At 44.7% G+C, this 16851-nt stretch overlaps 1 protein-coding gene across 1 annotated transcript in view; it reads left to right on the forward strand.

Annotated features, from left to right (window-relative positions):
* Nucleotides 1–16851, forward strand: part of ece2b (endothelin converting enzyme 2b) — a 47833-nt gene that overhangs the window by 20330 nt on the left and 10652 nt on the right. The window contains exons 4-9 of the mRNA XM_061877823.1: nucleotides 43–258; nucleotides 329–453; nucleotides 533–679; nucleotides 8670–8735; nucleotides 8795–8983; nucleotides 14083–14225. Of these exons, the coding sequence (XP_061733807.1) occupies nucleotides 43–258; nucleotides 329–453; nucleotides 533–679; nucleotides 8670–8735; nucleotides 8795–8983; nucleotides 14083–14225 (886 nt within the window). The remainder of the gene's footprint in view (nucleotides 1–42; nucleotides 259–328; nucleotides 454–532; nucleotides 680–8669; nucleotides 8736–8794; nucleotides 8984–14082; nucleotides 14226–16851) is intronic.

Here is a 16851-nt window from a genome sequence, read left to right on the forward strand (position 1 = left end):
GCCCTGGCTTTAATTTCTCTCGTCCTCTTTGGTGGCGGCCAGGCAGTGGGCGGGGCCTGTGCCTGACAGAGGGGTGCGTGAAGGTGGCCAGTCAGATGGTGGAGGCCATGGACCGTGGCGTGGACCCCTGCCAGGACTTCTACCAGTTCGCCTGCGGGGGATGGATACGGAAGAACCCGCTTCCCGACGGACGCTCGCGCTGGTCCACCTTCAACAGCATCTGGGAGCAGAACCAAGCGCTCCTCAAGCACTTGCTGGGTGAGGCAGCCAGCGGCATGGTCGGGGCACATTTCCATAACAACTCTTAACGTCTGGTCTTTCCAATCAGAGAACGGGACGTTTAACGGCAGCAGCGAGGCAGAGAAGAAGACTCAGTCCTACTACCTGTCCTGCCTCAATACCCAGAGGATCGAGGAACAAGGGGCGAAGCCTCTCATCGACCTCATCGCCAAGGTAAGCGACTGCACCCGATCGCCCCATCAAGAGTTCCACTCCCAGCCGGTCGTCAGCTGTGGGCCTCTGTGCTTCTTAGATCGGGGGCTGGAACATGACGGGACCCTGGGAGAAGGACAACTTCATGGAGGTTCTGAAGATGGTTTCGGGGCCGTACCGAGCCCAGCCCTTTTTCAGCGTGGGAGTCAGCGCCGACCCCAAGAACTCCAACAGCAACGTCATCCAGGTGAAGGACGGCCGTCGTTCGTAGGAAACCCAACTTTTTAAGAGTTCCCTGATTGGCAACAGAACCACCATCTGATGTAGTCCACTAGGGGCGTGACTCTTTGGGCAACTAACCATCGGATCCTGGGGTGACGATTTGATTCAGAGACGAATCTCGATTCAAACCGATTCTCCCGATATTTGGTATAGTACAGGGGTCGGCAACCCAATATGTTGAAAGAGCCATAATGGACCAAAAATACAAAAACAAAACCGTCTGGAGCCGCAAAAAATTTAAAGCCATATTATATACCGATAGTGTGTCCATCCATCCATCCATCTTCTTACGCTTATCCGAGGTCGGGTCGTGGAGGCAGCAGCCTAAGCAGCGAAGCCCAGACTTCCCTCTCCCCAGCCACTTCGTCTAGCTCTTCCCGGGGGATCCCGAGGCATTCCCAGGTCAGCCGGGAGACATAGTCTTCCCAGCGTGTCCTGGGTCTTCCCTGTGGCCTCATACCGGTCGGACGTGCCCTAGACACCTCGCTCGGGAGGCGTTCGGGCGGCTTTACTTTGAGCTTCTCCCGGATGGCAGAGCTTCTCACCCTATCTCTAAGGGAGCGCCCCGCCACTCGGCGGAGGAAACTCATTTCGGCCGCTTGTACCCGTGATCTTATCTTTTCGGCCATGACTCAAAGCTCATGACCATAGGTGAGGATGGAAACGTAGATCGACCGGTAAATTGAGAGCTTTGCCTTCCGGCTCAGCTCCTTCTTCACCGCAACGGATCGGTACAGCGTCCGCATTACTGAAGACGCCGCACCAATCGTGACCAATAGTGTGTCATAAGATATAAATTGAATTAAGAGGACTTACAGGAAACTAAATAAGCCTTAAATATAGCTACAAATGAGGCATAATAATGCAATATGTACATACAGCTAGCCTAAACAGCATGTTAGCATCGATTAGCTCACGGTCATGCAGTGACCAAATATGTCTGATTAGCACTCCACACAAGTCAATAACATCAACAAAACTCACCTTTGTGCATTCATGCACAACGTTAAAAGTTTGGTGGACAAAATGAGACGGAAAAAGAAGTGCCATAACACACATCTTAGAAAGTCGGAGAAAGTTATACATGTAAACAGACTACGGTGAGTTCAAGGGCTGCCAAAATTGGTAGGACAAAACGGCGCTCGCCAAATATTCGAATCAGTGAAGCATGTTTAATGTAAACAGTGTGCTTTATAACAGTTAGGGAGGTTTGTGTCATGTTTGTTCTCCAACAGAAACTATATTAACACCAAAAAAATATGTTTTTTTCCCCTCATCTTTTTCCAATTTTCATACATTTTTGTTAAAGCTCCAGAGAACCACTAGGGCGGCGCTAAAGAGCCGCTCTAGAGCCGTGGGTTGCCGACCCCCGGTATAGTAGTTATAATAAACATTTTTCAAAATAGTTTACAGGTTAGAATAAAATAAAATGAACTTTATTGTAATTATATTTGCATATTACGAGATTAAGGACTCCAACTTAAGGTGCGGTAGTGGGAACAAATATGGGGTAAAAAATAAATTACACAAGAGGTAATAAAGAAAAAAACTAAGAATTGAAATAAACAGACTACTCTCCAATAAAAATAATAAGCAATCCTGTACAATATACATAACACTATACAAATACAAAATACTGTACAATATACAGAACAAGACAAGAGTACCGGAGTAATAAATAACAATCAGTGTTGGAAAAGTTCCTTCTGGTTCCATGGAGGTGGCTTAAAAATATTTGTAATCTTTTTTTTTTTTTTGTATATGAAAAATATATAAGTATATATTTTCGAAAATTAAGAATAGATTTAGAATCCGGGATAATAAGAATCACATTTTGGATGTGAATAGATATTCCATCCATCCATCCATCCATCATCTTCCGCTTATCCGAGGTCGGGTCGCGGGGGCAGCAGCCTAAGCAGGGAAGCCCAGACTTCCCTATCTCCAGCCACTTCGTCTAGCTCTTCCCGGGGGATCCCGAGGCGTTCCCAGGCCAGCCGGGAGACATAGTCTTCCCAACGTGTCCTGGGTCTTCCCCGTGGCCTCCTACCAGCTGGAGGTGCCCTAAACACATCCCTAGGGAGGCGTTCGGGTGGCATCCTGACCAGATGCCCGAACCACTTCTTCTGGCTCCTCTCGATGTGGAGGAGCAGCGGCTTTACGTTGAGCTCCTCCCGGATGGCAGAGCTTCTCACCCTATCTCTAAGGGAGAGCCCAGCCACCCGGCGGAGGAAACTCATTTCGGCCGCTTGTACCCGTGATCTTATCCTTTCGGTCATGACCCAAAGCTCGTGACCATAGGTGAGGATGGGAACGTAGATCGACCGGTAAATTGAGAGCTTTGCCTTCCGGCTCAGCTCCTTCTTCACCACAACGGATCGATACAACGTCCGCATTACTGAAGACGCCGCACCGATCCGCCTGTCGATCTCACGATCCACTCTTCCCCCACTCGTGAACAAGACTCCTAGGTACTTGAACTCCTCCACTTGGGGCAGGGTCTCCTCCCCAACCCGGAGATGGCACTCCACCCTTTTCCGGGCGAGAACCATGGACTCGGACTTGGAGGTGCTGATTCTCATTCCGGTCGCTTCACACTCGGCTGCGAACCGATCCAGTGAGAGCTGAAGATCCCGGCCAGATGAAGCCATCAGGACTACATCATCTGCAAAAAGCAGAGACCTAATCCCGTGGCCACCAAACCGGAACCCCTCAACGCCTTGGCTGCGCCTAGAAATTCTGTCCATAAAAGTTATGAACAGAATCGGTGACAAAGGACAGCCTTGGCGCAGTCCAACCCTCACTGGAAACGTGTCCGACTTACTGCCAGCAATGCGGACCAAGCTCTGACACTGATCATACAGGGAACGGACCGCCACAATAAGACAGTCCGATACCCCATACTCTCTGAGCACTCCCCACAGGACTTCCCGAGGGACACGGTCGAATGCCTTCTCCAAGTCCACAAAGCACATGTAGACTGGTTGGGCAAACTCCCATGCACACTCAAGAACCCTGCCGAGAGTATAGAGCTGGTCCACAGTTCCACGACCAGGACGAAAACCACACTGTTCCTCCTGAATCCGAGATTCGACTATCCGGCGAAGCCTCCTCTCCAGTACACCTGAATAAACCTTACCGGGAAGGCTGAGGAGTGTGATCCCACGATAGTTGGAACACACCCTCCGGTCCCCCTTCTTAAAGAGAGGGACCACCACCCCGGTCTGCCAATCCAGAGGTACCGCCCCCGATGTCCACGCGATGCTGCAGAGTCTTGTCAACCAAGACAGCCCCACAGCATCCAGAGCCTTAAGGAACTCCGGGCGGATCTCACCCACCCCCGGGGCCTTGCCGCCGAGGAGCTTTTTAACTACCTCAGCGACCTCAGCCCCAGAAATAGGAGAGTCCACTACAGATTCCCCAGGCACCGCTTCCTCAAAGAAAGACGTGTTGGTGGGATTGAGGAGGTCTTCGAAGTATTCCCTCCACCGATCCACAACTTCCGCAGTCGAAGTCAGCAGACCACCGTCCGCACCATACACGGTGTTGATAGTGCACTGCTTCCCCTTCCTGAGGCGGCGTATGGTGGTCCAGAATCGCTTCGAAGCCGTCCGGAAGTCGTTTTCCATGGCTTCCCCGAACTCTTCCCATGTCCGAGTTTTTGCCTCCGCGACCGCTAAAGCTGCACACCGCTTGGCCCGTCGGTACCTGTCCACTGCCTCCGGAGTCCTATGAGCCAAAAGAACCCGATAGGACTCCTTCTTCAGCTTGACGGCATCCCTCACTGCTGGTGTCCACCAACGGGTTCTGGGATTTCCGCCACGACAGGCACCAACAACCTTGCGGCCACAGCTCCAATCAGCCGCCTCGACAATAGAGGTTCGGAACATGGTCCACTCGGACTCAATGTCCCGCACCTCCCTCGTGACATGTTCAAAGTTCTCCCGGAGGTGTGAATTGAAACTCTCTCTGACAGGAGACTCTGCCAGACGTTCCCAGCAGACCCTCACAATGCGCTTGGGCCTGCCAGGTTTGTCCGGCATCCTCCCCCACCATCGCAGCCAACTCACCACCAGGTGGTGATCGGTAGAAAGCTCCGCCCCTCTCTTCACCCGAGTGTCCAAAACATAAGGCCGCAAATCCGATGACACAACTACAAAGTCGATCATGGAACTGCGGCCTAGGGTGTCCTGGTGCCAAGTGCACATATGGGCACCCTTATGTTTGAACATGGTGTTTGTTATGGACAATCCGTGACGAGCACAAAAGTCCAATAACAAAACACCACTCGGGTTTAGATCCAGGCGACCATTCTTCCCAATCACGCCTCTCCAGGTTTCACTGTCGTTGCCAACATGAGCGTTGAAGTCTCCCAGTAGGACAAGGGAATCACCCGGAGGAGCACTTTCCAGTACTCCCTCGAGTGTACCCAAAAAGGGTGGGTATTCTGAACTGCTGTTTGGTGCGTAAGCACAAACAACAGTCAGGACCCGTCCCCCCACCCAAAGGCGAAGGGAAGCTACCCTCTCGTCCACCGGGTTGAACTCCAACGTGCAGGCTTTGAGCCGGGGGGCAACGAGAATTGCCACCCCAGCCCGTCGCCTCTCACTGCCGGCAACGCCAGAGTGGAAGAGGGTCCAGTCCCTCTCGAGAGAACTGGTTCCAGAGCCCTTGCTGTGCGTTTAGGTGAGTCCGACTATATCCAGCCGGAACTTCTCTACCTCACGCACTAGCTCAGGCTCCTTCCCCCCCAGTGAGGTGACGTTCCACGTCCCAAGAGCTAGCTTCTGTAGCCGAGGATCGGACCGCCAAGTGCCCTGCCTTCGGCTGCCGCCCAGCTCACAATGCACCCGACCTCTATGGCCCCTCCTATGAGTGGTGAGCCCATTGGAGGGATGACCCACGTTGCCTCTTCGGGCTGTGCCCGGCCGGGCCCCATGGGGACAGGCCCGACCACCAGGCGCTCGCCATCGTGCCCCAACTCCGGGCCTGGCTCCAGAGCGGGGCCCCGGTGACCCACGTCCGGGCGAGGGAAATCTGGGTTCATTTTGTTGTAATTCCATAGAAGTCTTTGAGCTGCTCTTTGTCTGATCACTCACCTAGGACCTGTTTGTCTTGGGAGACCCTACCAGGGGGCATGAAAGCCCCCAGACAACATAGCTCCTAGGATCATTGGGACACGCAAACTCCTCTACCACGGTAAGGTAGCAGCTCAGAGAGGAGTGTGAATAGATAGATTCCAGATTTAACGACTAAGTACAACTAGTTGGACCCATACAGTAGATGACGGAATTTTCACACACAAGTTCTCATTGTGTATTTTTTGCTCCTAAAATTAATCTTGTAGCAATTTTCTCATAAAATCAATTAGTTTTTGAGTGTTGGTTAGAAAACATTGGAGAAGTCTGATCTACAAAACTTGCAGGCAGCATACCTTTTCCCCTACGCGCTGTCTTGGATGAATTTAAATTATTTTTTTCCAATCATTTTGGAACTTAAAAATGTACTTCTTCATCTTAGTTGTGCTAGCTATGCTAACTCTTTTAGCCACTTTGGCTGCCATACACCAAGTCATATAGCTTGGTACGTGACATATGCTAGCTGTAAGTATGCTAACATTAGCATGTTAAGATTTTTAGCCATTTTTACAGCCGTACATCTCCGAGTCATATAACTTGTTACTTGACATATGCTAACTCTTTTAGCCACTTTTGCTGCTATACACCTGAGTCATACAGCTTGGTGACATACTAGCTGTTGGCAAGCTAACAATAGCATGCTATGTTTTTGAGTTTATTTGACGGCCGTACATCTCAGAGTCATAACTTGACTCATTGTAGCATTTACATGTTAAGTTTTTTTTAGCCAATTTTGCCACCGTACCTCAGAGTCATATAACTTGGTATGGGACATACGCTAACAGTAGCAGTCTAGCATGCTAACATTATTGTGCTAACTTTTTTAGCCACTTTGGCCGCCATACACTCTAGTCATACAACTTGTTACTTGGCCTAGGCTAACTCTTTTAGCCACTGTGGCTGCCACACATCTCCGAGTCATATAGCTTGGTACGTGACATATGCTAGCGGTTAGCATGCTAAAATTAGCATGGTACGTTTTTGAGGTAATTTTAAAGCCGTATCTCAGACTGATATATAACTTGGTACTTGACATACAGTTTGCTAACTGATAGCATGCTAACTTTAGAATGCTACCATGCTGACATTAGTCTGCTAGCCTTTTTAGCCACCTTTGCCGCTGTACACTTTAGTAATATCACTTGGTACTTATGCTAACTCTTTCAGCCACTTTTGCTGCCTTACACCTCAAAGAGTCATTAAGCCTGGTACGTGACATATGCTAGCTTTTAGCACGCTGACATTAGCATAATACGTTTTTGAGCTAATTTTAAAGCCATATCTCAGACTGATATATACCTTGGTACTTGACATACAGTATGCTAACTGATAGCATGCTAACTTTAGAATGCTAGCATGCTGAAATTAGCGTGCTAACCATTTTAGCTACTTTTGCCGCCGTACACCTTAGTAATATAACTTCGTACTTGACATATGCTAACTCTTTAGGCCACTTTTGCTGCCTTACACCTCCGAGTCATTAAGCTTGGTACGTGACATGTGCTAGCTTTTAGCACGCTAACATTAGCATGATACATTTTTGAGCTAATTTTACAGCCATATCTCAGACTGATATATACTTTGGTACTTGACATACAGTATGCTAACTGATAGCATGCTAACTTTAGAATGCTAGCATGCTGACATTAGCGTGCTAACCATTTTAGCCACTTTCGCCACCGTACACCTTAGTAATATAACTTGGTACTTAACATATGCTAACTCTTTAAGCCACTTTTGCTGCCTTACACCTCCGAGTCATTAAGCTTGGTACGTGACATGTACTAGCTTTTAGCACGCTAACATTAGCATGATACGTTTTTGAGCTCATTTTTCAGCCATATCTCAGACTGATATATAACTTGGTACTTGACATACAGTATGCTAACTGATAGCATGCTAACTTTAGAATGCTAGCATGCTGAAATTAGCGTGCTAACCATTTTAGCTACTTTTGCCGCCGTACACCTTAGTAATATAACTTCGTACTTGACATATGCTAACTCTTTAGGCCACTTTTGCTGCCTTACACCTCCGAGTCATTAAGCTTGGTACGTGACATGTGCTAGCTTTTAGCACGCTAACATTAGCATGATACATTTTTGAGCTAATTTTACAGCCATATCTCAGACTGATATATACTTTGGTACTTGACATACTGTATGCTAACTAATAGTGTGCTAACTTTAGAATGCTAGCATGCTGACATTAGCGTGCTAACCATTTTAGCCACTTTCGCCGCCGTACACCTTAGTAATATAACTTGGTACTTAACATATGCTAACTCTTTAAGCCACTTTTGCTGCCTTACACCTTCGAGTCATTAAGCTTGGTACGTGACATGTACTAACTTTTAGCATGCTAACATTAGCATGATACGTTTTTGAGCTCATTTTTCAGCCATATCTCAGACTGATATATAACTTGGTACTTGACATACAGTATGCTAATTGATAGCATGCTAACTTTAGAATGCTACCATGCTGACATTAGCGTGCTAACCTTTTTAGCCACTTTACCCGCCTTACACCTTAGTAATATAACTTCGTATTTGACATATGCTAACTCTTTTAGCCACTTTTGCTGTCTTACACCTCTGAGTCATTAAGCTTGGTATGTGACATATGCTAGCTGTTAGCATGATAACATTAGCATGCTAAGTTATTTAGCTAATTTTACAGCCATACCTCACTTAGTGCGTGGCCTATGTTAACGTTATCATGCCAGCTATAGTCACTCTATTTTACGTGTAGGCATCATGTTTAGGTCCAGAATTACGAAATAAATGCCAATGTCGTGTTCCGTGCACCCATCCAGGTGGACCAATCAGGTCTCTTCCTGCCGTCCCGGGACTATTACCTCAACAAGACAGCCAATGAGAAGGTGAGAATGTTCCGCAGCACGACAATGTTGTCGGAGTTGCTCCTGACTGCTCATTCCAGGTCTTACTGGCGTACCTGGACTACATGGTGGAACTGGGCATGCTGCTGGGCGGGGCCAGGACCGCCACCCGGCTTCAAATGCAGCAGATACTGGACTTTGAGACGGCCCTGGCCAACATCACCGTGCCGCAGGACCAGCGACGGGACGAAGAGAAGATCTACCACAAAGTGACCATATCCGAGCTGCAGGTGAGGTGGGCGGGGCTACGGGCCTCTCGGCCGCGCGAGCAAACAAGGAGCATTGTCGCTTTGTTGACGTTCAGCTCTGCACTGCTCGGTTATTAGGGTCGCCACGGCAACCGTTACTAGGTGCTGTTGCTATATGACTGCATCCCCTAAGAAAGCAATTTATTACATAACGACGGAGGGGGCATCAGCTGTGGAACATTGCATACACACACACACACACACACACACTGTCCAGTGGTCATAAACTGCCATGAGGCCAAGATGGAAGGCGAGATGAAAATCCATACAGAAATAAACATGCTAATACAGCAACGCTGTGTATCTACCGATACCAATAATAATCCACTAACCTTTTTTTCTTCATTCCTCTTTCAATAATGTCCTTTTTTTCCCCATTATTTTTAATGTGAGAGGCAGGGTAGACACTGGACTGGTTGCCTGCTACTTAGTTTGGACTGGGAGTGTCCCGGTCTGATATTGATATCGGTTATTGGTTTGATATCAGCAAAAAAAAACAAGCATGGGATTATATGGCCTTGTATGTAAAATGTGCGATACAGCAGCCTTGCAGTGTGTTTGGTTGTGTGCCAAATCATGAGCAATACAAGGAGCCCTGCAGCGTGTTTACTTGGGTGTGATATCATGTGCGATACAAGCAGCCTTGCAGCGTGCTGACTTGTGTGCGATATCATGTGCGATAAAAGCGGTCGTGCAGCGTGTTTACATGTGTGTGATACAAGCAGTCCTGCAGCGTGTTGACTTGTGTGCGATATCATGTGCGATACAAGCAACCCTGCAACTTGTTTACTTGTGTGTGATATCATGAGCAACACAAGGAGCCCCGCAGCTTGTTTACTTGTGTGTGATATCATTTGCAATACAAGCAGTCCTGCAGCGTGTAGACTTGTGTGCAATATAATGTGCGGTACAAGCAACCCTGGAACTTGTTTACTTGTGTTTGATATTGTGCGATACAAGCAGTCTTGCAGCCTGCTGACTTGTGTGCAATATCATGTGCGGCAAAGGCGGCCGTGCAGCTTGTTTACTTGTGTGTGATACAAGGAGTCCTGCAGCGTGTTGATTTGTGTGCGATATCATGTGCAATACAAGCAACCCTGCAACTTGTTTACTTGTGTATGATATTATGAGCGATACAAAAAAAACCTAAACCTTAGATGAATTGGTGGGCCACCTTAGATGACTTGGCTTGCCACATTAAATGATGAAGAGGGGCACATTAAAACATGTGGTGGGCCACATTAGAGGGTCACCTTAGATGAAATGTCGAGCCACGTTAAACAATGTGGCAAACCACCTTAGATGATTTGGTGGGCCACCTTAAACAACGTGGCAGGCCACATTAAACGACATAGTGGACCACTTTAAACGACGTGGCGGGCACCTTACATGAATTGGCGGTCCACCTTAGATGTCGTGACGGGCCACTGTAATGATGTGGTGGGCCGCATAAAACAAACGTGGTGGGTCGCATAAAACAAACGTGGTGGGTCACCTTAAATGATGTGGCAAGCCACCTTAGATGAAGTCATCAGATCAGTCATACTGGAAATAGGTCAACATTGGAAAGAGATTTTCATTCACAATCCTTATGTTAGACAAGAACATGTTTGGCTTTTTTATGCATTCTAAATCGTAAATAAATAGCTAACAATTGAGCCAACAGCTCAAAGGTCCTCTGTTGTGCTCATTATACTCTCTAAAAACATCCAGAAAGCACCAACAATACTCCATTTACATGTTGTGAGCTGAATATTAACCAAATATGAGTGATATTGTTATTATAAGCGCTAACACAGACGGACTATTACAGCAGCACACTGATAGCAGTGAGCTAAAGCTAGCTTACGTTCCTATTGTTAACACACTGAGCCAACTTCTGCTTGGTCTCAAACTTGCTCAAAGTAAATTCTAGAATTCTAGTAGACACATGTGGCCATGGACCCACAGGCTGGTCCACTTTCACGTGCCCGGAAATGGCGAAAAAGACGCTAGTTCGGCAACTTGTTTTAACCCTTTGTGAGGATTGTGATTGATTCTTCATCTAAACGGAACTATGTGAGCTTCCCGTCGGTCGGCATCCCAGCGAGAGTGGAAATATTAAAGTAAACGTTTGTTTTATTATGGCTAGTTTGTATGTTTAGCACCTAGCAATGCCGCTCATGCTATAGTGTCACAATAAAGCTACATCCGTTTAGCACTCGGCTTCTAAAATCTATTTCTCCTCCTCCCTGTGTTCGGGCTCAAAAATATAAGGTACTGGATCATATTTTTCCCTAAAGTAATCGTTGTTGGCTCTCACAAAGTCTGCTTGATTAGCATTGTTGTTGATGGGGAAGGGATCTATGGTCCCTAGTGAGACGTCATGCGATTGCTAACTCTCATAACAACTCGGGTCTCTCTGTGACTTTGATACTATTTGATCATATTTATTTATTTGCAAACTTTTAAGTCTTTTGGGGTCAAAAATCAGACATGAATGATAATAGCTTCAATATAGAGGCCTAGTGGTTAAGGTGTCCGCCTGAGATCGGTCGGTTGTGAGTTCAAACCCCGGCTGAGTCATACCAAAGACTATAAAAATGGGACCCATTACCTCCCTGCTTGGCACTAAGCATCAAGGGTTGGAATTTGGGGTTGAATCACCAAAAATCATTCCCGGGCGTGGGCCACTGCTGCTGCTCACTGCGGCCCTCACCTCCCAGTGGGTGATCAAGAGGATGAGTCAAATGCAGAGAATAATTTTGCCACACCTAGTGTGTGTGTGACAATCATGGGTACTTTTAACTTTTTAACTTTAACTTATTTTTTACGCTCCACTTCAACTTAAAGACAGCGTCAGTCCATTCTAGACTGTTAATAACAAATAGGTTAGTGTTTTTGTTCATCTGTACCATTGTTCTGTTTGACTCATTCCACTTCATCAAACTTTTTCTCGCATTCCACACTACAAAATAATACAAGAAATTGTTGGATCGGGACACCCTCAGTTTTTTTTCTCCCCCGATATCCAAGCCAGTTTTTTTGAGCAATATCACGCCAATAGTGAGTACTTTTTACAGTACCATCCCGGGTACATTTTTGGGGTACAGAAAGTCCTAAATGAACTTAGACGCTAATGCTAGCATGCTAACTGAAGGCGTGAAGTACCAAGTTATATGACTCTGAGGCGTTCAGCTCCAAAATTGACTAGAGAAAATTAGCACGCTGACGTGAACATGCTAACAGTTAGCATGCGTCAAGTGACTCTAAGGCGTTGAACTGCGAAATTTATCTAAAATAAGTTAGCATGCTAACAGTCAGTATCAAGTTGTCATGCTAGTGCTAGCATGCTAAAAGAATTTGTCAAGTACCAAGTTATAGTGCTCTGAGGCGTTCAGCCAAAAAATTGGCTTGAAAAAATGAACACGCTAACAGTTATCATGCGTCAAGTGACCCTAATTCGTTCAACTGCCAAATTGGCTTAAATAGGTTAGCATGCTAAGTCAGTACCAAGTTGCCACAAAGTCCTAGATTAACTTAAACGCTAAAGCTAGCATGCTAGCAGTATGCGACAAGTACCAAGGTATATGACTCAGAGGCGTTCAACTGTAAAATTGTCTTAAAAAAAAATAGCATGCTAACATTAACATGCTAACCGTTCGCATGCGTCAAATTACTCTAAGGCGTTCAACTGCAAAATTGGCTAAAATAACCAAGTTGCCACAAAGTCCTAAACGAACTTAAATGCTAATGCTAGCATGCTAACCGAATTTGTCAAGTACCAAGTACTAGGGCACTGAGGCGTTCAGCTGCAAAATTGGCTTGAAATAATGAGCATGCTAACGTTAACATACTAACAGCAATGTTCCCTCTAAGGTACGCGCCTGTGCAAATGCACACTGCTCACGCGTCCTCTGCGCACGGCAAATCTAGGCCGCGCACAAAACCGAATAAAAAGATAAGCGCATAACAGTGTGCATGTCTGCCGTCGCTCACCTGTGCGCCGCTGAATGCTCAAGGAGTTTTGGCGTTTGCTCACACATATGAAAAATTGAAGGGAAAATTGGCTAACAGTTAGCTTGCGTCAAGTGACCCTAAGGCGTTCAACTAAAAAAATGTGTTAAAATAAGTTAGCATGCTAACAGTCAGTACCAAGTTGCCACAAAGTCCTAAATTAACTTAAACACTAATGCTAGAATGCTGACAGAATGCATTAACTTCCAAGTTATACGACTCTGAGGCATTCAGCTGCAAAATTGACTAGAAAAAATTTGCATGCTAACGTTAACATACATCAAGTGACTCCAAGGCGTTCAACTGCAAAATTGGATAAAATACGTTTGCATGCCAAGAGTCAGTACCAAGTTGTCACAAAGTCCAAAATTAATTTTAAACACTAACGCTAGCATGCTAACAGAATGCGTCAAGTATATGACTCTGCGGCGTTCAGCTGCAAAATTGGCTTTAAAAAATTTGCATTTTAACAGTTAGCATGCGTCACAATACTCTAAGGTGTTCAACTGCAAAATTGGCTAAAATAGGTTTGCATGCTAACAGTCAGTACCAAGTGGCCACAAAGTCCTAAATGAACTTAAATGCTAATGCTAGCATGCTAACAGAATTTGTCAAGTACCAAGTTATAGGGCTCTAGGGCATTCAGCTGCAAAATTGGCTTTAAAATGTTTTGTATGCTAACATGAATATGCTAACAGTTTGCATGTGTAAAGTTACTCTAAGTGGTTCAACTGGAAAATTGGTTAAAATAAGTTAGCATGCTAACGTTAGCATGCCAACAGTCAGTTCCAAGTTGCCACAAAGTCCTAAATGAACTTAAATGCTAATGCTAATATGCTAACGGGATGCATCAAGTACTAAGTTACAATTACCACGATAATGTTAACATGCTAACAGTTAGCATACTTCAAGTGACTCGAAGGCGTTCAACTGCAAAATTGGCTAAATAAGTTAGCATGCTGAACTGCTAAATTGGTTAAATTTACACCAGGTAGAACCCTCTGCCACTAGATGGCGGAAGATTTGTAACTATTGGATAATTGCCATTACCAAACAGCAGAATAAGTCATGGCTGTCATCCTCAGACGCTGGCGCCGGCAGTGGACTGGCTGGACTTCCTGTCCTCGTCTTTGTTGCCTCTGGAACTCAACGACACCGAACCCGTTGTGGTCTACGCCCGGGAATATCTGCAACAAGTCTCAGAACTCATCAACCGGACGGAGCACAGGTGATACTCATACACAATCATAAGAATCACACAATCGTCATACAGTCGTCCCTCGTTGATCGCTGTTAATTGGTTCCGGACATGACTGATGAATGAGTTTCCAAAAAGTAGGAATCATTAATAAATGAAATATTTTTTATAGCCAGAGCAAAAAAAAATGTTTATGACCTTATAAATGTGTGTTGAACCTAATGTGAGCCCTTTAGACCTTAAATAACAGCCACATTGTCACCTCTACACTTTTTGAATGATGCCTGAGGCTGAGCCAATCATTGGCCACCATACTTGACAGCGCCCAATACTACTGTGAGCGCTTTGAGTATATAACAATAGAAAAGAGCGATATAAATCCAATCCATTATTATTATTATTATTATTATTATTACTGTAGTATTGACATTTTTCATGTAAAATTAGCAACAACAACAAAAAAAACTACCATGCTAACAGTTAGCATGTGTTATGTACCAATTTATATGACTCTGAGGCTTTCCGCTGCAAAATTGGCAAAAAATGTAAGCATGCTAACAATTAGAATATGGCAAGTACCAAGTTATATGATCCTGAGGCTTTCGGCTCCAAAATTGGCACAAAAAAGTTAGCACATAATGTTAGCATGCTAAAAGTTAACATGTGTCAAGTACTGAATTATATGACTACAGCGTTCGGCTGCAAAATTGGCTGAAAATGTTAGCATGCTAACAGTTAACACATGACAAGTACGAAGTTATATGAGTCTGAGGCGTTTGACTGCAAAATTGGCACAAAAAAGTCAGCACATAATGTTAGCATGTGTCAAGTCCTGAAATATATCATTAAAGCGTTCAGCAGCAAAATTGGCTGAAAGGGTTAGCATGCTAACAGTTAACGTGTCAAGTATTAAGTTATATGAGTCTGAGACGTTTGACTGCAAAATTGGCACAAAAAAGTTAGCACATAATGTTAGCATTTGTCAAGTACTGAAATATATGATTAAAGCGTTCAGCAGCTAAATTGGCTGAAAGGGTTAGCATGCTAACAGTTAACATGTGTCAAGTATGAAGTTATGAGTCTGAGGCGTTTGACTGCAAAATTGTCACAAAAAAGTTAGCACATAATGTTAGCATGTGTCAAGTCCTGAAATATATCATTAAAGCGTTCAGCAGCAAAATTGGCTGAAAGGGTTAGCATGCTAACAGTTAACGTGTCAAGTATTAAGTTATATGAGTCTGAGACATTTGACTGCAAAATTGGCACAAAAAAGTTAGCACATAATGTTAGCATGTGTCAAGTCCTGAAATATATCATTAAAGCGTTCAGCAGCAAAATTGGCTGAAAGGGTTAGCATGCTAACAGTTAAGATGTGTCAAGTATGAACTTATATGAGTCTGAAGCGTTTGACTGCAAAATTGGCACAAAAAAGTTAGCACATAATGTTAGCAGGTGTCAAGTACTGAAATATGACTAAAGCGTTTAGCAGCAAAATTGACTGAAAAGGTCGGCATGCTAACAGTTAACACGTGTCAAGTACGAAATTATAAGTCTGAGGCCTTCGGCTGCAAAATTGGTACAAAAAGTTAGCACATAATGTTAGCATGTGTCAAGTACTGAAAAATATGACGAAAGCGTTCGGCAGCAAAATTTGCTGAAAAGGTTGGCATGCTAACAGTTAACATATGTAATGTACGAAGTTATATGAGTCTGAGGCGTTCGGCTGCAAAATTGGCACAAAAAAATTAGCACACATGTTAGCATGTGTCAAGTACTGAATTATATGACTAAAGTGTTCGGCTGAAAAGGTTGGCATGCTAACAGTTTAGCTACGTGTCAAGTATGAGTTGTATGAGTCTGAGGCGTTCAACTGCAAAATTGGCACAAAAAAGTCAGCACATAATGTTAGCATGTGTCAAGTACTGAAATGTATGACTAAAGTGTTAAGCAGCAAAATTTGCTTAAAGAAAAGGTTGGCATGCTAACAATTAACATGTGTCATGTACGAAGTTATATGAGTCAAAGTGTTTGGGCTGCAAAATTGGCACAAAAGAGTTAGCACATAATGTTAGTATGTATCAAGTACTGAAGTATATGACTAAAGCATTCGGCTGCAAAATTGTCTTAAAAGGTTGGCTTGCTAACAGTTAACATGTGTCAAGTACAAAGTTATGAGTCTGAGGCGTTCAGCTACAAAATTGACACAAAAAAGTTAGCACATATATGTTAGCTTGTGTCAAGTACTGAATTATATGACTGAAGCGTTTGGCTGCAAATTTTAGCATGCCAACTGTTAACATGTGTCAAGTACGAACTTATATGAGTCTGAGGCGTTTGACTGCAAAATTGGCACAAAATAGTTAGCACATAATGTTAGCATGTGTCAAGTACTGAAATATATGACTAACGTGTTCAGCAGCAAAATTTGCTTAAAGAAAAGGTTGGCATGATAACAACATGTGTCATATACAAAGTTATGTGATTCAAAGGTGTTCGGCTGCAAAATTGGCACAAAAGAGTTAGCACATAATGTTAGCATGTATCAGGTACTGAAGTATATGACTAAAGCGTTTGGCTACAAAATTGTCTTAAAAGGTTGGCATGCTAACAGTTAACATGTGTCAAGTACAAAGTTATGAGTCTGAGGTGTTCAGCT

This window comes from Nerophis ophidion, linkage group LG18 (assembly GCF_033978795.1).
Source record: "Nerophis ophidion isolate RoL-2023_Sa linkage group LG18, RoL_Noph_v1.0, whole genome shotgun sequence".
In the NCBI taxonomy this organism is placed as follows: domain Eukaryota; kingdom Metazoa; phylum Chordata; class Actinopteri; order Syngnathiformes; family Syngnathidae; genus Nerophis; species Nerophis ophidion.